The sequence below is a fragment of the Epinephelus fuscoguttatus genome, linkage group LG3, assembly GCF_011397635.1.
Source record: "Epinephelus fuscoguttatus linkage group LG3, E.fuscoguttatus.final_Chr_v1".
Lineage (NCBI taxonomy): Eukaryota > Metazoa > Chordata > Actinopteri > Perciformes > Serranidae > Epinephelus > Epinephelus fuscoguttatus.
In genome coordinates this window covers 27,868,682-27,888,604 of record NC_064754.1, presented here as the reverse complement: position 1 = coordinate 27,888,604, position 19,923 = coordinate 27,868,682, and the positions used below count along the sequence as shown (strand labels likewise).

Genomic DNA, 19,923 nt, shown 5'->3' with positions numbered 1-19,923 from the left:
GACTGTGGAGGCCATTGGAGTACAGTGAACTCATTGTCATGTTCAAGAAACCAGTTTGAGATGATTTGAGCTTTGTGACATGGTGCGTTATCCTGCTGGAAGTAGCCATCAGAAGATGGGTACACTGTGGTCATAAAGGGATGGACACGGTCAGCAACAATACTCAGGTAGGCTGTGGTGTTTAAACCATGCTCAGTTGGTACTAAGGGGCCCAAAGTGTGCCAAGAAAATATCCCCCACACCATTACACCACCACCACCAGCCTGAACCGTTGATACAAGGCAGGATGGAGCCATGCTTTCATGTTGTTTACACCAAATTCTGACCCTACCATCTGAATGTCACAGCAGAAATCCAGACTCATCAGACCAGGCAATGTTTTTCCAATCTTTATTGTCCAGTTTTGGTGAGCCTGTGTGAACTGCAGCCTCAGTTTCCTGTTGTTAGCTGACAGGAGTGGCACATGCTGTAGTCTTCTGCTGCTGTAGCCCATCTGCTTCAAGGTTGGACGTGTTGTTGGTTCAGAGACGGTCTTCTGCAGACCTTGGTTGTAATGAGTGGTTATTTAAGTTACTGTTGCCTTTCTATCATCTGCTGCTCACTGGATAGTTTCTCTTTTTGGGACCATCCTCTGTAAACCCTAGAGATGGTTGTGTAAAAACCTCACTGACCTGGGCGATGTCCGAGCCAGAATTCAACTGTTTCTTTCTAATCTTTCAGTTGACATTTGTTATTGTGTATCCCCTTGGCTTTTCAGGTGCACTCAGCTCCAATAACACACTGACAGTGACGTCAATAAAGAGATGAACACCAAGTGGACGCCTCTGTCCATTCACTCATTGAAAAGAACCCGCAGTCTTGATCAGTACGTTAAAGTTGCTTTAATTTCTTTTTTTAAAACATTTATTCCAGGCTGAATGATATCATTACCACAGTTTTGACATGTACATCATTAATATCTTAGTTAACCATCAGAAAATAAAAACAGCCATAGAAAACATTGTTTGTCTGTCACATCTGGACGGAGCTGTACTTGAAGTCCTGTAAATACCACATGAACACACAAACACTGCTGACTCTTCAACATGACCACAGATCTTTTTTTTTTTTTTTTTATCCCATCAAGACAGACTGTACCAGGCTGTTTAAAACCAAAACAGCTTCGCACAGGAATTCAAATACAACTTTCAGTCAGGTGCGCAGACTACACTGGAATAGTTTTATTAAAACATTGCAAGACAGAGAGTCATTCACCATTAATAAGAGAGGAAAAACGCTGCTCTTGCCTTTATTCTCCTACAAAACAGCTAGCTATTATTTTATCTTTAAAGTTTGATTTTTACAAGACAGAGAAAAATAAAAAAAAACATGTTGTGATATGAAGAGTGTTGTAAGAGTTTAAAAACATTATGAAAGGCCATTAATCAGTGACTAGTCCCACAGATCTTAACACTGTTTGCATTTATGGTGCAAAAAACACTGTAAAGTACTAGACCATAGGTAGCATTGTTACCATAACATGGACATTTTCTTTCTAGTAAAATCACACATGTAAGATTGTCTCGCTAATACGAGAAGTGGTCATTGATTAATAATAAAATTATTAAAATGCTGTACAGTGATGGTGGTTGAAAGGTGTTTGAATGTTAGGGCTCTGCTCACTCAGCTAATAATCACTAGATTCCAGGTTTCTCTGAAATGCGCTTTCTATCTACTACATCACCCATAATGCAAATGGTTGTCAGTGTGATGTCACAGCTGTGGGAGGGCGTGCAGTTATTACAGCTCTAGATGTGAATGTAAACAGGACAAAAGTAGGGAGGGATGGATTTTTGTAACAAACTGTGTTTTGTGTGTGTGTGTGTGTGTGTGCGTGTGCGTGTGTGTGTGTGTGTATTGAGTATGTATGTCTGTACAGCATGTGTATGTGTGTGTGTTTCGATGCATGTGTATGAGGGCATGCGCGGCGTCTGTGTAGAAATGACTCAGGCTAGATAGGCTGGCCCTTGCTTGATGCCAGTCAGACACACAGTACATCACTGTACTTACACACAGTAACACTGAGATAGAGCAATAGCCAATCACGCTGCAGTGATGTCACACACACGGGTTCACGAATACAGTTTTTATACACTGTACAGAGAGTTTAAGAGCGGGAGGCAAAACCACTGGCAGTGTCCCAGGCAGTGTGTATCACTTCTCCGTCTCGCAAAGTCACCTTGAAGAGAATTTGTGCTTGTGGGTAAAAAAAAAAAAAAAGTTAAAGAAAAACAGACTCACTACTGGTGGCTAAAGGTCGCTCCAAGGTCACCAGTTGACAAAATAAAAGCAAAGGAAGAACAGAACAGTAAAGAATAAGAAACAGAATACTACTTGGTCACAGTATCACATCCTGAATTTAAGCTTTAAAAATAAAAATAAAAAAAAAAAAAACACCCACTTTCCTTCATTTTGTAACACTTTTACATAACATTATTTATCAGGGAAATTACCTTTTCAGGATTCCGGACACAACTTCCATTCGGTAATAACGGACAGCTGTTTTATTTTTACTGCTTTTTATATTCCTGATCACATCCCTGAATAAAAACAAAACATTTAAGTAAAAAAAACAAAAATTCCGTCCCCCCTCGGTCCTCATCATCTCCTGGGACTCTGACTGGCTTCCATAGCACCTGGCAAATGTGTAGTCGCAGTTTTCAGTGAGTCTTAATCGATTTCTGCCCATTGTTTTCCTTTTTCAAGTGTCTTTTCCGTTCCCTTTGCGTTTACAGTCACAGGGAAAACATTCAACGTGAGGTTTTTTTTTTCTCCCTTTTTTGAGACACATGGAGGCAGCAGAAGAGGAGGACAGAATCAGGCATCCTTCATATTCAGAGTTTTTTGGCACAGGTTAAGCCTTCTATATGTCCCTTGTGTCTCGCTCCAATTCCCAAAATTCAAATCAGCTATTCCACAACAGGATTCCTGGCTTGTGTTCAAACTGCATTAATTGACACGTGTACTGTATGTGCACGTAAACCAACACGAGAGAGAGAGAGAGAGAGAGAGAGAGATGTGGACACACTTTTCGAGCTCACGATTCAAGTCTTAGTTAGACGACAATGTTAAGCTAAAGAGGATGTGGTGGTACTGTTTCTATCTAAACATGGCTTTCTGATTCACTGGCTTAGTATTTATACAGATGCGTCGGCCTACTACCTGTGTGTGTGTGTGTGTGTGTGTGTGTGTGTGTGTGTGTGTGTGTGAGATACAGCAAAAAATTTCCATGATAAACACGCAGCACACCACATTACCAGTAATGATTCAACAGTCTACTTCTCATGAAATCAGAGTAAAGCACATGTTTACTATTTACAGGTCTGTACAGCATGTGTGTGTGTGCTTGTGTGTGTGTGTGTGTGTGTGTGTGTGTGTGTGTGTGTGTGTGTGTGTGTGTGTGCACACTTGTCTGTGTGTGACTGTGTGGTCTGAATGTTTCAGTGTCAGGGGATTGAGTGGTGAGAGCTGTCTCCACTGGAGGGCGGCGTACGGAAACCAGCGGAGGGAGAGAGGACTGAAAAGCAGAAGAGGAAACTGTAGACAGAGCCAAGGCGCTTTAGTTGCTGTGCATTGTGGGTATGAGGGCTACTCCATCACAGCAATGGTGAAACGAGTAGCTTGGGGTGTGTGCGTGTCCAGTAAGATGAGGAGTAGAAGTCGTGATCTACCAGGATGGGCTTTGGCTTTTGGATGACTGTGGATGAGAAGTAGAGGTTGACCTTCAAAGTGCAGTCCTTTGCTGAGGTGCTCGGTTGATGAGTTCTGACGTGCTGTGTTGTTTCTGGTGAACCGGTTAGTGTAGGTGAAATTCAGTGGACCTTGAAAAACCTGGGGTCCTGTTGGTGCTTTAAACAGCTCTGGTTGAGCTCTGGTGAACACTGAGATGTCGTTATTGGCTGTGAAAACTGGATTCAGGCAGTACTGGGATGGCCTGGTGCGGTACTGGTCTCTAGTGGACTGAGGACTGTGGTCGGGCAGCGGGGTGAGGCCGGCTAGCCGGGTCCAGTTGGTCGTTGGGAACGGAGCGTCGGTTCTGGTCCGGTCGGTTGGTGGCTAGGTACTTGGCTCTCATACTGGAGGTGTACTGGAGAGACGGAGGACAGCGAGGAACACAGGAGAGAGGGGGTGTGGAGGAGGAGTGAAGAGAAGTGGGTGACAGAGGGAAATATGTCGGGAGAGGAAGAGACAATTAGAAGCACGAGGGAAGATCACATAAAGACAACAAGAGAAGAAGGGAAAACATGCATGTATTACAATTAAGCCTTATTTACAGTGGAGAAAAAAAGGAGAAACTGTTTAACAGTTAAATTATGTACATTGGATCAGGCAATGTAAATGGTGACATAGATAGATAGATAGATAGATAGATAGATAGATAGATAGATAGATAGATAGATAGATAGATAGGATGACGACGTGAGGCAAACAAACACAAACAGTTACAGCAGAAATACTTTGACCAGTCATTTGGACAGCCGGGGGTTTGATTACAACAGTCATTCATCATATAACAGCGGATTAGGTCTGGATGATGTTATTGTAAATTAGCAGATGTGGTTCATTTTGTCAGTGGTTTGTAGTTAGTGCTCTAGTTCTGATGTAGCAGGTTAGCCTGGTATGAGTTAGTGGTCTCTCGTTGAGCAGCTAGCTAGTTACTGTTGAAGGATCTCTGGTTTCCACATCACTGCAGATCACTGATGATGGGCGAGCACTCTGGACAGCAGCCCGGGGGTCGACAGCCCTGCCTAAGAGTGATGAATCGTGGCCATTTTGGCGGCCGCTACGGTTCAACAGTGGAGGTGGGAGACGTGTGCTCCTGTTACTGTTTAATGGTGAAGGGTGAGGGGGCACAGAAACAGAGGACACATACACCTCGACAAGAAAATGCACACATAGACACACTGTGGGAATGGGGGGGGGGGGGGAGGGGGGAGCAGGAAGTTTAGAGGTTTGGGCTCAAAATTTTTCATCTTCACTGCAGAGTACGGCCAGTTGACATGGAGCAAGGAATGTATCCTAAGAGAATACATATTGCTAGATTTGTGGGTTAAAATTTGTCAGTCCACAGTATTGTAGCCCCAAATGTAAACAGTTGATACTGCATGGTACAACATCCACAACTACAGGCCCAGCAGCACCTTGTCAAAGCCAGAATAATCAACCTGTTTGTGGCAAATAGTTACAAAAAGAGGTGCAATTCAGACACCTGCAAGACTGGCAGAATTATGTCTTTGGGTTTTGAAGGAAAAAGTTTATGCATTACAGTTCTAAATATTTAAAAAATCCCTCAAAGCTGATCATCTGTTGTTACATGGTCTACAAGTTCTCCTCACATGGAATTGACAGCCACAGTGAAACCAACCAGACTTTTTACATCAGAAATAGAGGACAACTTTGTGTCTAACATGACCCAACAATTATATCAAAAGAGACAGGCCTCTCTTTTGATGCAGGTGCAAATCCTACTAACAATAGGCTTCTTTTCAAACGTCCAGTTATCCCAGGCTGCCAAAATGACCTTCATAGAGGCGATCCATGATCACGGTCTAGTTTGAGCACAGAGGACACTTGCAGTGGTGTAGGGATAGGGGACTACCTTCCAATATCCACACTAGCATGCTATAAAAACATCAGACGTAAGATACAAGTACATTTGTCAACACCGTGCTTCCTTGGTTACATTCTAAAATTACAAAATGCCATCTCTGTGGGCTCTGCGGTTTTGGTTATTTCCCAGCTGCACAGTGGGTATTGGAAGATAGTGGAGGGAGAGTGTGTTCTAGAAAGTGTGCACTTACAGAGGGTGGAGGGGACTCCCTGCCAATCAGGGGGGTGTTCTCACACCGAGGGTTCTGAAAGTTTGCGTTCTGGCTCCTGCATTATAGAATAAGAGGTTACTGCATGTGGTCACCCTGCCACTGTTCAGCTCAGTTGCTGAGCTGTTGATCTGTTGTCCATTTGTGGTCTGCGACTTATTGACTCTCTGACAAATGGTCTCAGTAATAATTACAAGTCAGGGCCTTAAACTGAAGCTTGGTACCATATAGCCAGGGGTTAAACACCTCTGCCACAGTCCAACATAGTTAACATTCTTTCTTAACAATGCACAAAAGACAAACATTTAATCTCACAATGGGACACAGGCTCAGTAAAACAGTACTTCTATCACGGTGTGTGCCCACAGGAAACAAGTCTTAGGCATTAACTGAAGTATAGAAGTAAATTATGGCAGTGTGTAACTATAAAGGAATTTTCAAAAAAGTAGACTTTTAAACATATTTGGTCATCAAGCTTCAAGTGTCCCTTGCAAGCTCAAAACCAAATAAAGGCTATTTTCTTGATTTCTGTTATTTTAACAACACAACTGATCACTGATGTTAACAGTCACACAGCTACAAATCTCAGGTAGGTATTTTAAGTGTCTGAAAACGTAAAGGCACATAGTTCAACTTACAGTATGAACGCAAAGACATACCTAGAGGATATGACTAAAGTTTCCACAAGGAAAATAAATCAAAATTAGGTTACGCAGTCCAAAGTTTTTAAACTAATACTTTATTTTTACCCAGGTAGCTTGATATAAAAACATGTATAAATCATTGTTCAGTATTTACAGCTTTGTTTAAGATAAAATGTGATTTAACTTTAAGGACAAATAAGGGGTTTTCTATGTTTTGGTCCATTAACTAGAAATGTATAGTTTATATTACTGCCAAATCATTTTCCAAAGTATACATCCACTGTGAAATACTGAAATGATTTACTAGGATTAAGTGAAAATGGTCTTTTGGCTGCTGGTAGTCTGGCAGCTGACTCTTGTTCTTAAATGTCAGATTCCACAAGCACGACAAAGAAAAAATATCTGCTCACAACTGTATAATCATGCAATCATAGCTTAACTTTGGCTTAAAAGCAAATATTACCAAATATGCCATTCAGTGCAGGAGATTACCTATCTCAGGCAAGCGTCGAGTCTCAAACCATTTTGGTATGAAACCAAACTGACTACCTGGCTACATGTTAGGGAATAAATCACTCTAAAACCCTGCTGTCTCCTGTAGAATATAATCATCCGTACTGTTAAGCATACAGGCTTTGTTAATGGCCCAAATCACGGAAAACATGGTCCTTTAATGGTCCAGAAAACTCAAAATGCCACATAACTTTCAGAATACAGGTACTGTCTATTTCTTGCTGCAGTTACAGTTCTTTCCTTGGCAGCAAACAGCACATAGTACTTGATTAGCTCACAGCTAAAATAGTAGCAAGCAGTAGCAGACTAAAGATGTATATGCTTATTTCTCTTCTTTGTTGTATTCAGAGCAAGCAGTCCTGTGGCAAACTGTAACATGTAGCAAGCAGGGTAAAAGTATTAACTTATACTACTGTGAGTGAATTCTCTTTTAAAAGGGTTTTTGCTAACATTATGGACTGAAACAGGCAGGCTGGCTGATACAGCAAGCAGCGTTTTTTTTTCTGTCATCAAAGGGAAAGCTAGTGAAGGATTTTGACTTACTGAGTGAAATATTGCTGACACTGTGTCTCGAGGGACATGCGAGCCATACAAAGCTAAAAAAACTAGCTATTCTAACTCACAATATCACAGGCAGTGAGCGTTACTATGCTGCTAGTCTGAGTCACGAGGGGGCAAGCATCAGCTACTTATGGCAGGCAGTGTATTGATCCTGCTAGCCTCTAGCTAGCGGTAGGTGCTAACTCACATGTATTCAGTGACAGGGGCATTGCTGACAGTGTGGGCTGTAGCGGGCAGGCTAGCTTCGCTACCGTAGCTGGAGCCACAGCTGTAGAGACTGGGCATGTGAACGCGGTACAGGTTATCGTGCACACCGCCCCGTGAGGCACCCGACTCGTCCTCTCCGTCTTCCTCATCCGTCCTTCAATTGGTCAGGGTAAGGGCAGGGCACGAGAGGGCATGATGATAGGAGGGGAAAAGGTAGAGGGAAGGGAGATCCAAGAGAGACAACAGAGTGTAAACAAGTGGTTGAAGAGGAGGTTAGGAGAGGGGAAGGTGTACTTGTACTATGTGGAGTCCCCTGATACAAAAGACTGGGTAAGGCCATGCCTTCAGCACCAAAGCAGCTGAACAAGAAGAAAAGGAACATGGGCAGCATTCATCTATAAACAGGTCCACTACAAGTACAGCAAGGTCTCTAGTGTTACTACACAGCCCAGAGTGGACCCATGAGGCTGTTTTTTGTTGCTGTGTGTGGTTACATAATATTAAACTGTATGACGATAGTAGATTCCTCAATACTTTCAAAGTTCTCTTAATACGTAGAAACATGCAGTCATTTTCTTCATGCAGACATCCTCTACTGACATAGAGGATTCGGTCCTGATAGTTACTGTCCATTTCAAAGTGTCTGAGCGGAGTCAAATTTCAAAGATCCATTTTCTTCAAATTACTTCATGCATCACTAAGTGCTCCATGAAACTTAAAGCAAAAACGTCAGGAAAAAAGGAGATAACATGGCTGGTTTGGGCAAACCATTTTCAGACATAAAATGGTCAAAAATGTAAAACGGCCAGCAACGTAACAGAATGAGGCATCAAATAAGATATGTGCTGATTTGGAAGTTGGATCTCTGGCTACAGAAATGTACTGGCTTCTATGATGTATGGGTCAACCACAAAATACATGTACATGTGCATATGTAGAGTCTGTTAAAGACTATATTTTTCATCTTCCTTCTTGTTTTTGGGAAGTCTACACCAGCTGTCAACATACTAACAGGGTCACATCAGTGAAGAGAGAGGGAGCTGTATAAAGAACATTTTTTGCAGGGCACAAAAGTAGTCACTGCATTGACAGGCCACCAGATGGAGGTGTTTCACTCAGGCAACCAAAAAAAGAGCTAAGCTGTGCAGCCCATCAAAAAGACTCAGCAGTTGCAGCACAGTCAGCCTAATATGCAACCAACCCCATGAGCAGTTGTTCTTGCTGAATTCGGGGACATTAGGGATTATTGTTTTATACCTGTTGGGCCATGCATTAGCATTGCTGGTAATTCACAACCAACAAACAAGCGTAAAACACCACTACTGTGGCACAGCGGTGTTTCATACTTCAAACCGTTCACCAGAGTGAAACCCATCACCGCATGAAATAGTCTAGAGCTTTTTGCACTGATTTTTACCAAATAATTGTTTGCTTGAATGGCTATTTAAACAGGTTGTTTTATCGGACCATAGGGTCGTTTAATTTCCTCGATATCCACCATCATTCGCTGAAGCCCAAAGCATTTCCAAATCAGGACAGGGAGAGAGGAGGAAGGGACGGAACAGAAGGAGGAAGTGGGGCACGGACAAAAAAAAAAAAAAATAACGTGGTGATACACAATCTAACACAACACTGGTGCTCCAAGTCCACAGCGGAGAAAAGAAAATGAGAGATAAGTACAAACATGGAAACAAACAATCAGCCAGACTGGCAGTGCTAACGGCAAACAATAAAATAAACAAAACTTGCAGAGAAAACTGGATGGATGCAAAGACAGGCAGGAAGACGTACGGAAGGATAAAACAGCTCAGGAGGCAAAAACACTTAAAGAATGACATGCATGGGCACCATATATCCTTTATGGGTCTTTCCACTGTTTTCAGGTCATAAGATGAGTTTAGTTCAACAATTAAGAGAGGTTAGAGCTAGTAACGTGTTAGCTGTTAGTGTACAGATTAACTGAGGAGAGATTTAGCGATGCAAATGCTTGTGCATGTCTTGTGTGTGTTGGTGAGAGAGACTGTATGTGTGTGTGTTACCTCTTGCCAGGCCAGGTGTGTGGCACACTGCACACAATGGAGGAGAACATCAGAGCAGTGACAAAAGAGAAAAGAACCAGGTAGATGAGACCCTCCACCCCGTCATAACACAGCCCAGTCAATGCCTGAACGTAGTCCTACACAGAGAGGAAGAGGAGTCAGTTGTTAAGAAAGTGTGGATTTAAGGAGTTCTCTCCTCTAACACAACACACACTCTGACTCACCATGTGTAGGCTGCGACAGTCGACCAGAGCAGTCAGCTGGTGAAGACCAACCTCAGTGGAATTCAACACAAACTGGATTTGGTCGAGACTCCCCTGGACACAAGAAGCAAGGTTTACACATGCACGTTCAAATATAGATATCCGCCTTCATGTGAATCCTCACACACCACATAAACCCGTGGTGCTTTTCTAACTGCCACTTTCATGACACGTTCCCACTAACGCAAATCCACTCATCCATGAAAATAAAGACCTACAGATCATTGCACACACAAGCGCGCACACACACCTTGGTGTTGGCATAATCACGTGTTGCTGATCTCAGTAGCTCTGCCACATCATCCTGCATCTCCACCAATGCTTTGTGACTCCCTGACAGCCTCTAAAAAACATACAGAGAGACACAAACAACAAACACACACAAAAATGCATCTTTTGGTTGTTTTACAGGTTTAAGCAGGTGAATTGCCTGAAATAAAAGAAGCAAACAGAATGCATTCTATAAAAATCTAAAATTCAAAAGACAAGAGGGTGGAGTTACCTGCTGGAAGGGGTTAATTTGTCCAGAGTTGCACCTCAGGTAATACTGCAGGATATCTGGGAATGAACCAATACATACACATCGATAAAAAGATAATACAGACACTTAAAATTAAATTTCTTACAACTTGAGGCAAGTTAGACTTCAGACGTTTTTAGTGCCACTTGAAATTGAAATATAGTTTTACAATAACCAAAACTGAAGAACAAAAAACATAAACCACATCAGTTATGTAGGGTTGGGAAAATTTTTGCATATAGTGTTTACTGTAACCGTTTACTGTTTGGTTAAATAGCCAATTTTTGTGGAATTTGCACCTCCCTGTGTCGTCCGGAGTAAGGTAACAGCTAGCTACTGTAGCAGACAGAGTGAATCCTCTGCTCTGAGCATCTCAACCAATAAAATACGAGTGTTGTTGGCTCCACTATCCTAATCTGTGTGGTGTTAATGTGAGAGGCATTTAATAAATTATTTAAGAAAAACAGATGTTACCATTTATTTTAAGATTTTACAATGCGACGTCAGGAAAAAAAACCCAATATAAATAAATCCAAATTCCCATATCTTAGCATTTTAAGTACTTTGAAAGATTGCCTTTTTAATACCAGTTAAGGCCTAGTTTTTATATTAATGAATTCAGTGCCTTTTAAGACTTTTTAAGGATCTGCAGGAACCCTGTAAAACTTACAGTTTAATGAACAAAAGGCAAACACTATCACTGTATGTATCAAGACTTTCTGAAACCAGAATCTCTATGGATGCTTGTTAGCAGTATTACGCGGGCATAATGCTGTGTGTGTGTGTGTGTGTGTGTGTGTGTGTGTGTGTGTGTGTGTGTGTGTGTGTGTGTGCGTGTCTGCGTATTATATGTGTGTGTTACAGAGGCAACATCTGTGCTCTACAGAGCGGAAACAACTGACAGACAACAGAACTCATTAGATGAGTGCAAAGAGGGAAGTGAGAGAGGGAGAGGAAGAAAGGGAGCAATTGAGAGGTAAAGAGGGATATAAAAGGATGAAGAGAGAGAACAAATCAGATAATGATCCTAAGCGAAAAAGCCAAAATGTGCTCTGAATATGCTTCTTTTTTTTTTTTTTCTCCACATTTGGGACAGGCGGGAGGAAGAGAGCGATGCAGGATTGCTGATGCATTGCAGTCAGCAGAGAGAGAGTAAGAGCTTTTAGATACCAGAGTGTCAGTCAAACACAACCCCCTTGGATACACACAAAAACACATACACTTGTGTCTTAAAATAGAAGCAACTTGTCAGGGTGAGATTCAACTGTCAGTGTGAAAGCTGAAGTCAATTCAAGATGCTTCTGCTTATTTGTCAAACTACAGTATCTGCCTGTGAGCAGTCAATTGATGGTTGACCAATCGACTATTCCTTCCTCCATTATGTTCCAGCATCATATTGAACAACACCTATGTAGAGTGTCTCTGAGTACCCTGAGAAGCACTCTATAAATAACACACATCATTATTATTACTTCTAATCATACATTATGAAATGTGTTGTCTTTCCAAAGCAGTGGAGAGCTTAAATCATTCCCAGTGTTCATAAGTATGTGCAGTTGTGAAATGGGAATGGTACACAGAAGCTTTGAGCTTTTTCTTAAGAAAATCAATCAAAATTATCTAAATAAAACAACCTGAGAAGTAAATGTGCCTTTGGGTGAACTGCCAACATCAACTGGATATATTTAACATATGACAGGTCTGTATTTTTAATTCACAGGCCTAAAAGGTTTGGAAACGCTGTCTCTTGGCATAAAACCCTTACTGCTACCAGTTTACTGGCTCTGTGTTCTTTTCTCTGCATACCTTGGTTGATGACAGCATTTTCCTTGGTTACCCTGGTAATGTAGGTATCCGGGGAAACGCAGAAGTCGCTGGCTGACTGTAAGAGGGTAAGCACACATGACACATCAGGCTATAGTACCATCCACACTGAATATACTCGCTCGAGCAGTGGGAAAAAGATTACATCATTGCAGAGCCAGAGAGCTCAGCAATGTTGCCATGGTTACACTTACAGCAGCAACAGCCAGTTCCAGGCCGAGAGACCCCCAGCTGATTATCAGAGTCAAAACCCCCAGCAGACACACTCTGAAGGACACGAAAATACATATTTTTTAAGTCAAGATTCAGCTTACCAACGTGACATGCGTTACACAGTTATAACACACACAGATTCACAGTCTAGAAAGGGATTCGCATCGTCCAATAGGAGCAACTTTTGGGGTATGATGTAGGTAACTCACCCAATCAGAGTGCCTCTTGAGTTGCGTATCAGGCCAAAGAGCACCAGGAGACAAATAAGTACATCAAACAGCAGCAGGCCAAGATACCCCAACCACCTGTAAAAAGATTTACCACAGTGTTTAATACTAACAGAGGATATGCCATAACAACACTTTCAACATGCTAGCTACACAGAAACAAAACACATCAGCCACAGCGCAGACAGTGGTAGTCTTTTGGGACTGAGCTAATAAATCCTTTTAAGGAATACATCACCCACAAATTTAGAATTTGTATATCAATCATTTACCCTGCATTACATTGAATTTGTGGAGAAAATGTTTTTCCTACATGCCACCACAGTGAACAAAGAATCCAAAATTGGAGAAATTTAAACAGCAAAACTATATCAAAACATCTGTTTTTAAGCTCTCACACAACTCGTGCAGTATAATCCACGTCTCATTTATCCAGTCGTATGCTCAGTACTTCCAAAACACATGTATTTTTTGTTTAAACCTTACTATTTAAAACACTTACCCATAATGAGTCTCAGGCATGAACAAGAAGCGCACCTGGGCAAGCACGTGTGTTTGAACTCAATGGAATGGTCAATGGAATGTACAGGCAGAGCTCAAACTTACTCACTTGCCCGGACGCGCTACTGATATGCGTAAGTGTTACAAACAGCAACAAGGTTTTGGCAAAAATGCATGTGTTTGGAAAGTACTGAGCACATGACTGGATAAATGAGATTGGGATTATACTGTACGAGTTGTGTGAGAGTTTGTAAACAGATGTTGTGATTTAGTTTTGCTGTTGTTAAACACGGCCTCCTCTAGGCATGCCAGAAAAACAAGGCTTTCTTCACTAATATAAGGTAACATGGGGTGAGTGAGTGATATATAAATGATCAATTTGTGGGTGAAGTGTTCCTTTAACCTACACCATGCAGGACATTTCCCATATACCAGGGTTTTAGACTCAGAATCAAAAGGTTATCAAGGAAAAGTGGCGATTAGTTTATTATTTGGGCTTTCTAGTGTTTCAGCATTGATGCCATGATTGGTCAACACCTTAATGTTCAGGTCAGAATGATTCATTTTAATGATTTTAACTTACACCCTCCAACTATTCTGAAAGGATTATCTAACAAAACTCTTGCATAATACTGTATGTAGTGTACTGTAAAAACATCATATTATAAGTTGGTTGAATTCCCTCCAAACAGCTTAGCTTAAACAAGCAAATACTTTTGCATTACAAAACACATAACATTACTTGTTAGAACCGACCTGTAAAAATCGAAAGCCTCCGTCTTGCGGGCCAAGTCCTCCAGGGAAATGTCCGTATTGGACCAGAAGGGAACATCCACCATCAGCCTTACCAGCTCGTCCAGCTGTCCCTGCAGCTTTTGGACGATGGACACGTAGTCTGTCTGCTCCTGGAAAGCTGTCTCCAACTGGACCAAGCTCTCCTCCACTGTCTGGTTTAAGGCTAGGGCACTTTCTGACACCTGGATGTTCACAGGAAAGAGAATTAACCTTGAAAGTGCCACAAATCACTTTTTTTTATTGTATTGTAAACAAAAAGTTTAAGGACACAACAGGTAACTCACCAGTTTCTCCACACCAGATACAGTGCGGTTGGCATGACGGAGGGAGTATGCCAAACGATTGGCTCCATCACTCGACTCCCCATTTCCGTAGAATCCTACAGCAATGCCAGCGCTGGGGGGCAGAAAACAGAAAGTGCCAAGTGTTAACACAATGACTAATTCAGCCATCGGATGGCATCAAAGTAATCAATATGGATGAATTAGTCCAATAATATTTTATTTTTTTCCTTTTCTCACAGTGATACACACACAACAAAGCAGCAGCAAAGACAGTTAAAGGGGAACTATGCCCATTTTCAAAATTACTACATGTCGTTCCTGTGGTCTAAGACAGTCAGACAGTCTATAAATATTGGTAAAAATGAACAACTCTCTCACAAATACAAAACCTAGAATTCTAAAACACAAATTTGTGATGTCATAGGGTAGACAGTAAGTCTGGAGCTGCTCCACAGACAATAAATGGTAAAAGCCAGGGGAATGTTCTGCGTATATGGGGACATGTTCTGTTTCAGATCTGAGAACACTACAGTAGATTAAGACTATTCAAGTTTGAAAAAGAAAACAAACATTCTGTGCATCTACAAAATTAGGCTCCCATTCATTGTCTATGGAGCAGCTGCAGATTAGGCTTGGGTGTTGTTACTGTATTTCGGTATACCAGGGTATTAAGAAATCTCAATGGTATGATTTTCACTACCTTCAAAAATACAGACCCTCATCTTACTATTAACTTCATACTGGAGAGGCTGTAATGAGGATGTTTTGCAGGTAGTGCACATCACGCAACACAGGGGGTCAGGCTGGTGCAACAGGCAGCTGAGCTGACAAGAAGGTTAAAAGACTGTTAATAGCCAGACAACACCGACCCGCACCATGTTCTTATTTTCAGATCTATTTCACCCAAACCAGAGTCTGTGATTGTTGGAAGGATGAACTAACTAACTAAATTGCAAATCAGACTAACCAAGACAGTTTTTGTGAGCTTTACACTGTTTCTGCTGAGTTTGAATAAAGTGTGTTTTTCCTGTGAGTTACGAGGCAATTAAACTTGGAGTAGTTTGGTGAAAGAGAGAAACTTGAATTCAGAAGGTGCATGGATGTATTGCTCTGTTTTAAAAGCAAAATAGGTGTAAGAATATTACCTTTCTTGACATTTTTTGAGTGTGTTGTGTATTTATTAGACTGAAAATAGTAAGAGAGCTTACATAAAGTAAGCCTCTGCAACGCGAGGGTGGGGGAAGTAGCACCACACATTGATACCATCATGTACCGTATACCCTGGTAAAATTCCTGGAGGATATAAAGGTAAGACTTAAAGGGTCTGTCTCAATACTCACACTTCCCCTCAAAACTGGCCCTAGCCCTTGTTTTTGTACGTTCCTGTGAAGGACTAGGGTGTCGCAAACTTTAGGGAAGTACTTTTCAGCCCTTAAAACCCCCACCTAATTTGAAGGGCCGTGCAATGCATACTTATGAACCCATCTCAACTGAGGGGAAGACTGAATTTCCCAGGATGCATTGCAAAACTATCCAGCCAGGCAAGTTTTCCAGGAAGATGGCAGCCTCCATGAGAAAGCCATCACACATTTGTAAGTACTATTTTCGCAAATAAGCATGCAAAAATTCCAAATTATGTTGGAATGTGTTGTTTCTGCATATGCATTGTTATCTGTAAGCGTTGAGCTAGAATATGAATGCCTGAAAGTCGCTAATTCACGATGACATGAATATCAACAGAGTTCTCCGTGTAAGAAGCCTACATCGACAATACACGTGACGTAGGTGAACATGTCTGTTACACTAATTTGCATGAAGTGGCATCCCAATTTGTAGGTTTAATTCCCTACCCCTCAAAACTACCCCTTCATCATTGAGGGGAATCTATCTGGCGAGTGCACTTGAAACCAAGGGGTAAGGTTAAGGGAAGAGAACTGGGATTGGCCCTTATACCCTATGACATCACAAGTTTGAGACTTACTTCTCTGGTTTCAGGCTTTGAGAGAGAGTACCTCATGTTCACAAATATTTATTTCACTTTTCTATTTTATTTCATACTCATTTCACCTTTTCTAAGCCAATCGGAATTCTTAATTTAGGTGGTGTTCCCCCTTAAGTTATTAAGTGCAGTTCCCCTTTTAACCAGTAACAGGCGGCGCTGAGCTCCTTGCTTTGGTGTCACCCTCCGGCCTCCAGCAGGCACAGAACTACCAGGAATGATTCACACACACACACACACACACACACACACACACACACACACACATACACACACACACACTCAGAGTCTACACAATAATTGGGTCACCAGACCGCACATAATATGATCCTTCTGCAGCTTTGCATCCACATTCACACATGACACATGCTACAATATCTGAGGTTCGGGGCCTCAACACCCTTTCTTCCAAACTCTTGTACTCCTTAACCATGTTCACACCACAACCAACCCCTCGCCCACCCAACACCACCAGCACCACCGCCATCACCCCCAATACAACCTTCTTTACACTCTCTATTTCTTCACATCTTCACATTCACATCTTCACATTCACATCCCCACTCAGCCCCTCCTCACCATGCTCCTATTTTCTCACTCACCCTGCAAAGCTCTTGTAGCCCCCTCTTCTGTTTTTGTGTACTGTATGAGTGCATGTGCGCATGTGTGTGTATGACTGCACTCTTTGTATTGATGATGTCTCTGTCTGTACACTAACAACAGACAGATTTGTAGAGGGATATTTATGGCCATTGTTAAGGCAATTCATTCTAGCCCATTAGATCTTGAGTAGCCCTGCGTTACAGCTGGTTTACACACACACGCCATTGTTTAGGTGTGTGTGGGTGTGTTTCGGAGCTTTACGACGGACTTTATGTGTACATGTGACATAAAACAACAAATACAGAGGGAAATGGACTTGACAAGAGGACAGAATAAAGATGAATAAAGGCGTGGAGGCATACTAATGTGCTGGAATATAAATATCTTCTCTGTTTTCTGTCCATTCCTCATCCATCCCTGCCTCCCACCATCTTACTCCATCCTCCATGTCATCTCAGTTTTAACAGTAAATCATCTCCCTCCACTCCTGTTGGCTCATCTTCTTCTTTCTTCTTGCCTGCCACAGCTTTCTCTCCCTACTTCACATCATCCCTCCTTTCTGTCCTCCTCTCTCTATGAGTTTCATCTCACTGGTTTAATACCTGCTGCTCCTATCAGGGGGATTTCATGACTTTATTAACCAACAGCTTAGGATATGAGATATGAAAGGGACGGGGGGCAGTAAGGCAAAGGTTCATAAGTCAAATGACTGACAGCACACATTGTCCAGCTTAGCACTGATTAAAAACAGCTCCCACATAGAAAAACACACATAGATCACTACGACATCATTTTTCCTTTGAGAAGCAGCAACCTGTTCTGAATGATGCTAACTAAAGAAGACTGAGCGCCGCTTGAGTCTCTACTTCAGTCCATTTTCAGGTGAAACGGACTGACATCGCAACGCTAAAAATGCTTTGCTCTACCTAAATGAGCACACTAAAATGCACTCAGCTGGAGCTCAGTAGTCAAGAGAGTAAATGTTGTATTCAGTCAGAATTGGGTCCATGGTGACTTCAAGTCCACACCACATTGATTCATCTGAATCCAAAATAAAAGCATCCAATTAGTGGTAGAGCTAAATGACATGTCTTATTTCCTACTCAGTACTTCAGCGCATTCAGAGTACACAAACTAACTAACACTTACTCCACTACTGACTACACACAAGTGACAAAATGTTATCAGCAGTTAGACGAGGGTTGCATACTAATGATTATCTTTAGGGATGCACCAATCTGTTCTGAATTGGGGCCCATACTGACTTTAACTAGCACGTCAGGTATCAGTCATTTCATAGTCTATCCACATCAAAGTTAAAATCCTTTATGTTTTTACGATATCAAACACTGTTTTCAATACTAAGTATGGCTGACATTTATTCACAATTAATGAATGCATTTACATTCTGTGATAACATCTCTGTTTAGTAGCCTTGATCATTATTGGCGATGTTCACAGTTCCCATGCCGGATTAAATTCCCTACCTGCACCACCAGTAACCATGGGTGTTCACAAATCAACCAGGACCAAAATCTTGAGAATTATAACTTCCAATACTCTCTTTTTCATTGTAGTCACCTCACTTAACAATGATTACAATGAGCTACAATGAGCAGTGTGACATACAGTTTTTAAATTTGGGGGAAAATGAACACTGGTTGAGGTATCAGAATAAGTACTGGGAGACAAAACGTTGAATTGATGTATCCCTAATTGGTTTCGTTAGTATGTAATCTCTATCATTTTTTAAAGCAGAAATAGACAAGTTTTTTCCTATAATGTAACATTATGAAGTAAATGTTGACTGTACAATGTAATAGCTGTAGAATAATGACACCATCTGCATTTAGATGGTGGGTTCCTTGAGTTCCTTATAAGCCTCACTTTCACTGTGCAATTTTGTCTGCCACCGGATAGGATCTACTAAGAAAATGAAGGGTGGATTTACAGCACACAGGAAGTGTATCAACCACTGCACAGCCAAAACAGAAGAATGGCAGTGCTTTTGTTTCCTGCATTAGATACTGATAGCTATTCCAAGTTACTTCAGAGTACCCGTGTAAGTTCTTTCACATAGTGCTGTAACATGACCAGTCACAAAAGTGCCTATAAAAGGTGACAACAATCTGAAACCCAAATATGTTCAATTTATTCCTGAGAAACTGGTACTGGGATTTTTTTTTATTAATATTAATAATTAAAACTTTTGATTAATTTTCCATTGATGAACTAATCCATTAATTGAAAATCCTTTTTTCAGCACACATACTGCACATGTGTAACACAACAGTAAACAACCCAGTAAGATACAGCTTCTGTCTAAACACACTGCACCTGCACACAAATGGAGGAAGTCCACATGTGGTTGGTGTGGTGCCAAAAATAAAGTATGATGTCATATTAAATTGTGGACAAAGAATCGAATGAGCACACCCGCAAGCACACACACACATACACTCTCTCTCTCAGTCTCTCTCACACACACACACACGTGCAGATCCATATCAAATATTCAATACGAAATATTATAGCTAATCATAAAATATTAAAAGCTGCAAAAAACAGGCTTCAGCACTGAGTCACGCGAACACACACACAGAGACATAGCTCCCCCTGACTGTATAATTCATTTCTCGTCTCTGCATCAAATCTGCTTCTGTCTCCATGGCAACCTTTCTAGGCTAGGGAGAAGGCCGATCAGAGAGAAATAATAAATAACGGAGGGAGACTAACAGAGATGAAGAAAAGGGGAAGAGAGGGTGAAAATGTCTGGAGAGGGAAAATAGAGAAGTGATGAGAGAGTAAATGAAAGAGGAATGGTTTGTATGTTTGTGTGGGCGATGAAGAGCAGAGTCCATGCAGCCCAGTA

At 41.5% G+C, this 19,923-nt stretch overlaps 1 protein-coding gene across 4 annotated transcripts in view; it reads right to left on the bottom strand.

The window, feature by feature from the left end:
- Positions 1 to 866: 866 nt before the first annotated feature.
- ttyh3b (tweety family member 3b) overlaps positions 867 to 19,923 on the bottom strand; it is a 30,978-nt gene continuing 11,921 nt past the window's right edge. For all 4 annotated transcript variants that reach the window (XM_049571587.1, XM_049571586.1, XM_049571588.1 and 1 more), the window contains exons 4-15: positions 14,450 to 14,561; positions 14,127 to 14,347; positions 12,852 to 12,947; positions 12,624 to 12,696; positions 12,412 to 12,487; positions 10,588 to 10,643; positions 10,336 to 10,428; positions 10,047 to 10,139; positions 9,823 to 9,959; positions 7,764 to 7,937; positions 5,841 to 5,916; positions 867 to 4,126 (exon numbers count right to left, since the gene is read on the bottom strand). In XM_049571587.1, the coding sequence (XP_049427544.1) occupies positions 3,992 to 4,126; positions 5,841 to 5,916; positions 7,764 to 7,937; positions 9,823 to 9,959; positions 10,047 to 10,139; positions 10,336 to 10,428; positions 10,588 to 10,643; positions 12,412 to 12,487; positions 12,624 to 12,696; positions 12,852 to 12,947; positions 14,127 to 14,347; positions 14,450 to 14,561 (1,342 nt within the window). In that variant the 3' untranslated portion in view covers positions 867 to 3,991. The remainder of the gene's footprint in view (positions 4,127 to 5,840; positions 5,917 to 7,763; positions 7,938 to 9,822; positions 9,960 to 10,046; positions 10,140 to 10,335; positions 10,429 to 10,587; positions 10,644 to 12,411; positions 12,488 to 12,623; positions 12,697 to 12,851; positions 12,948 to 14,126; positions 14,348 to 14,449; positions 14,562 to 19,923) is intronic.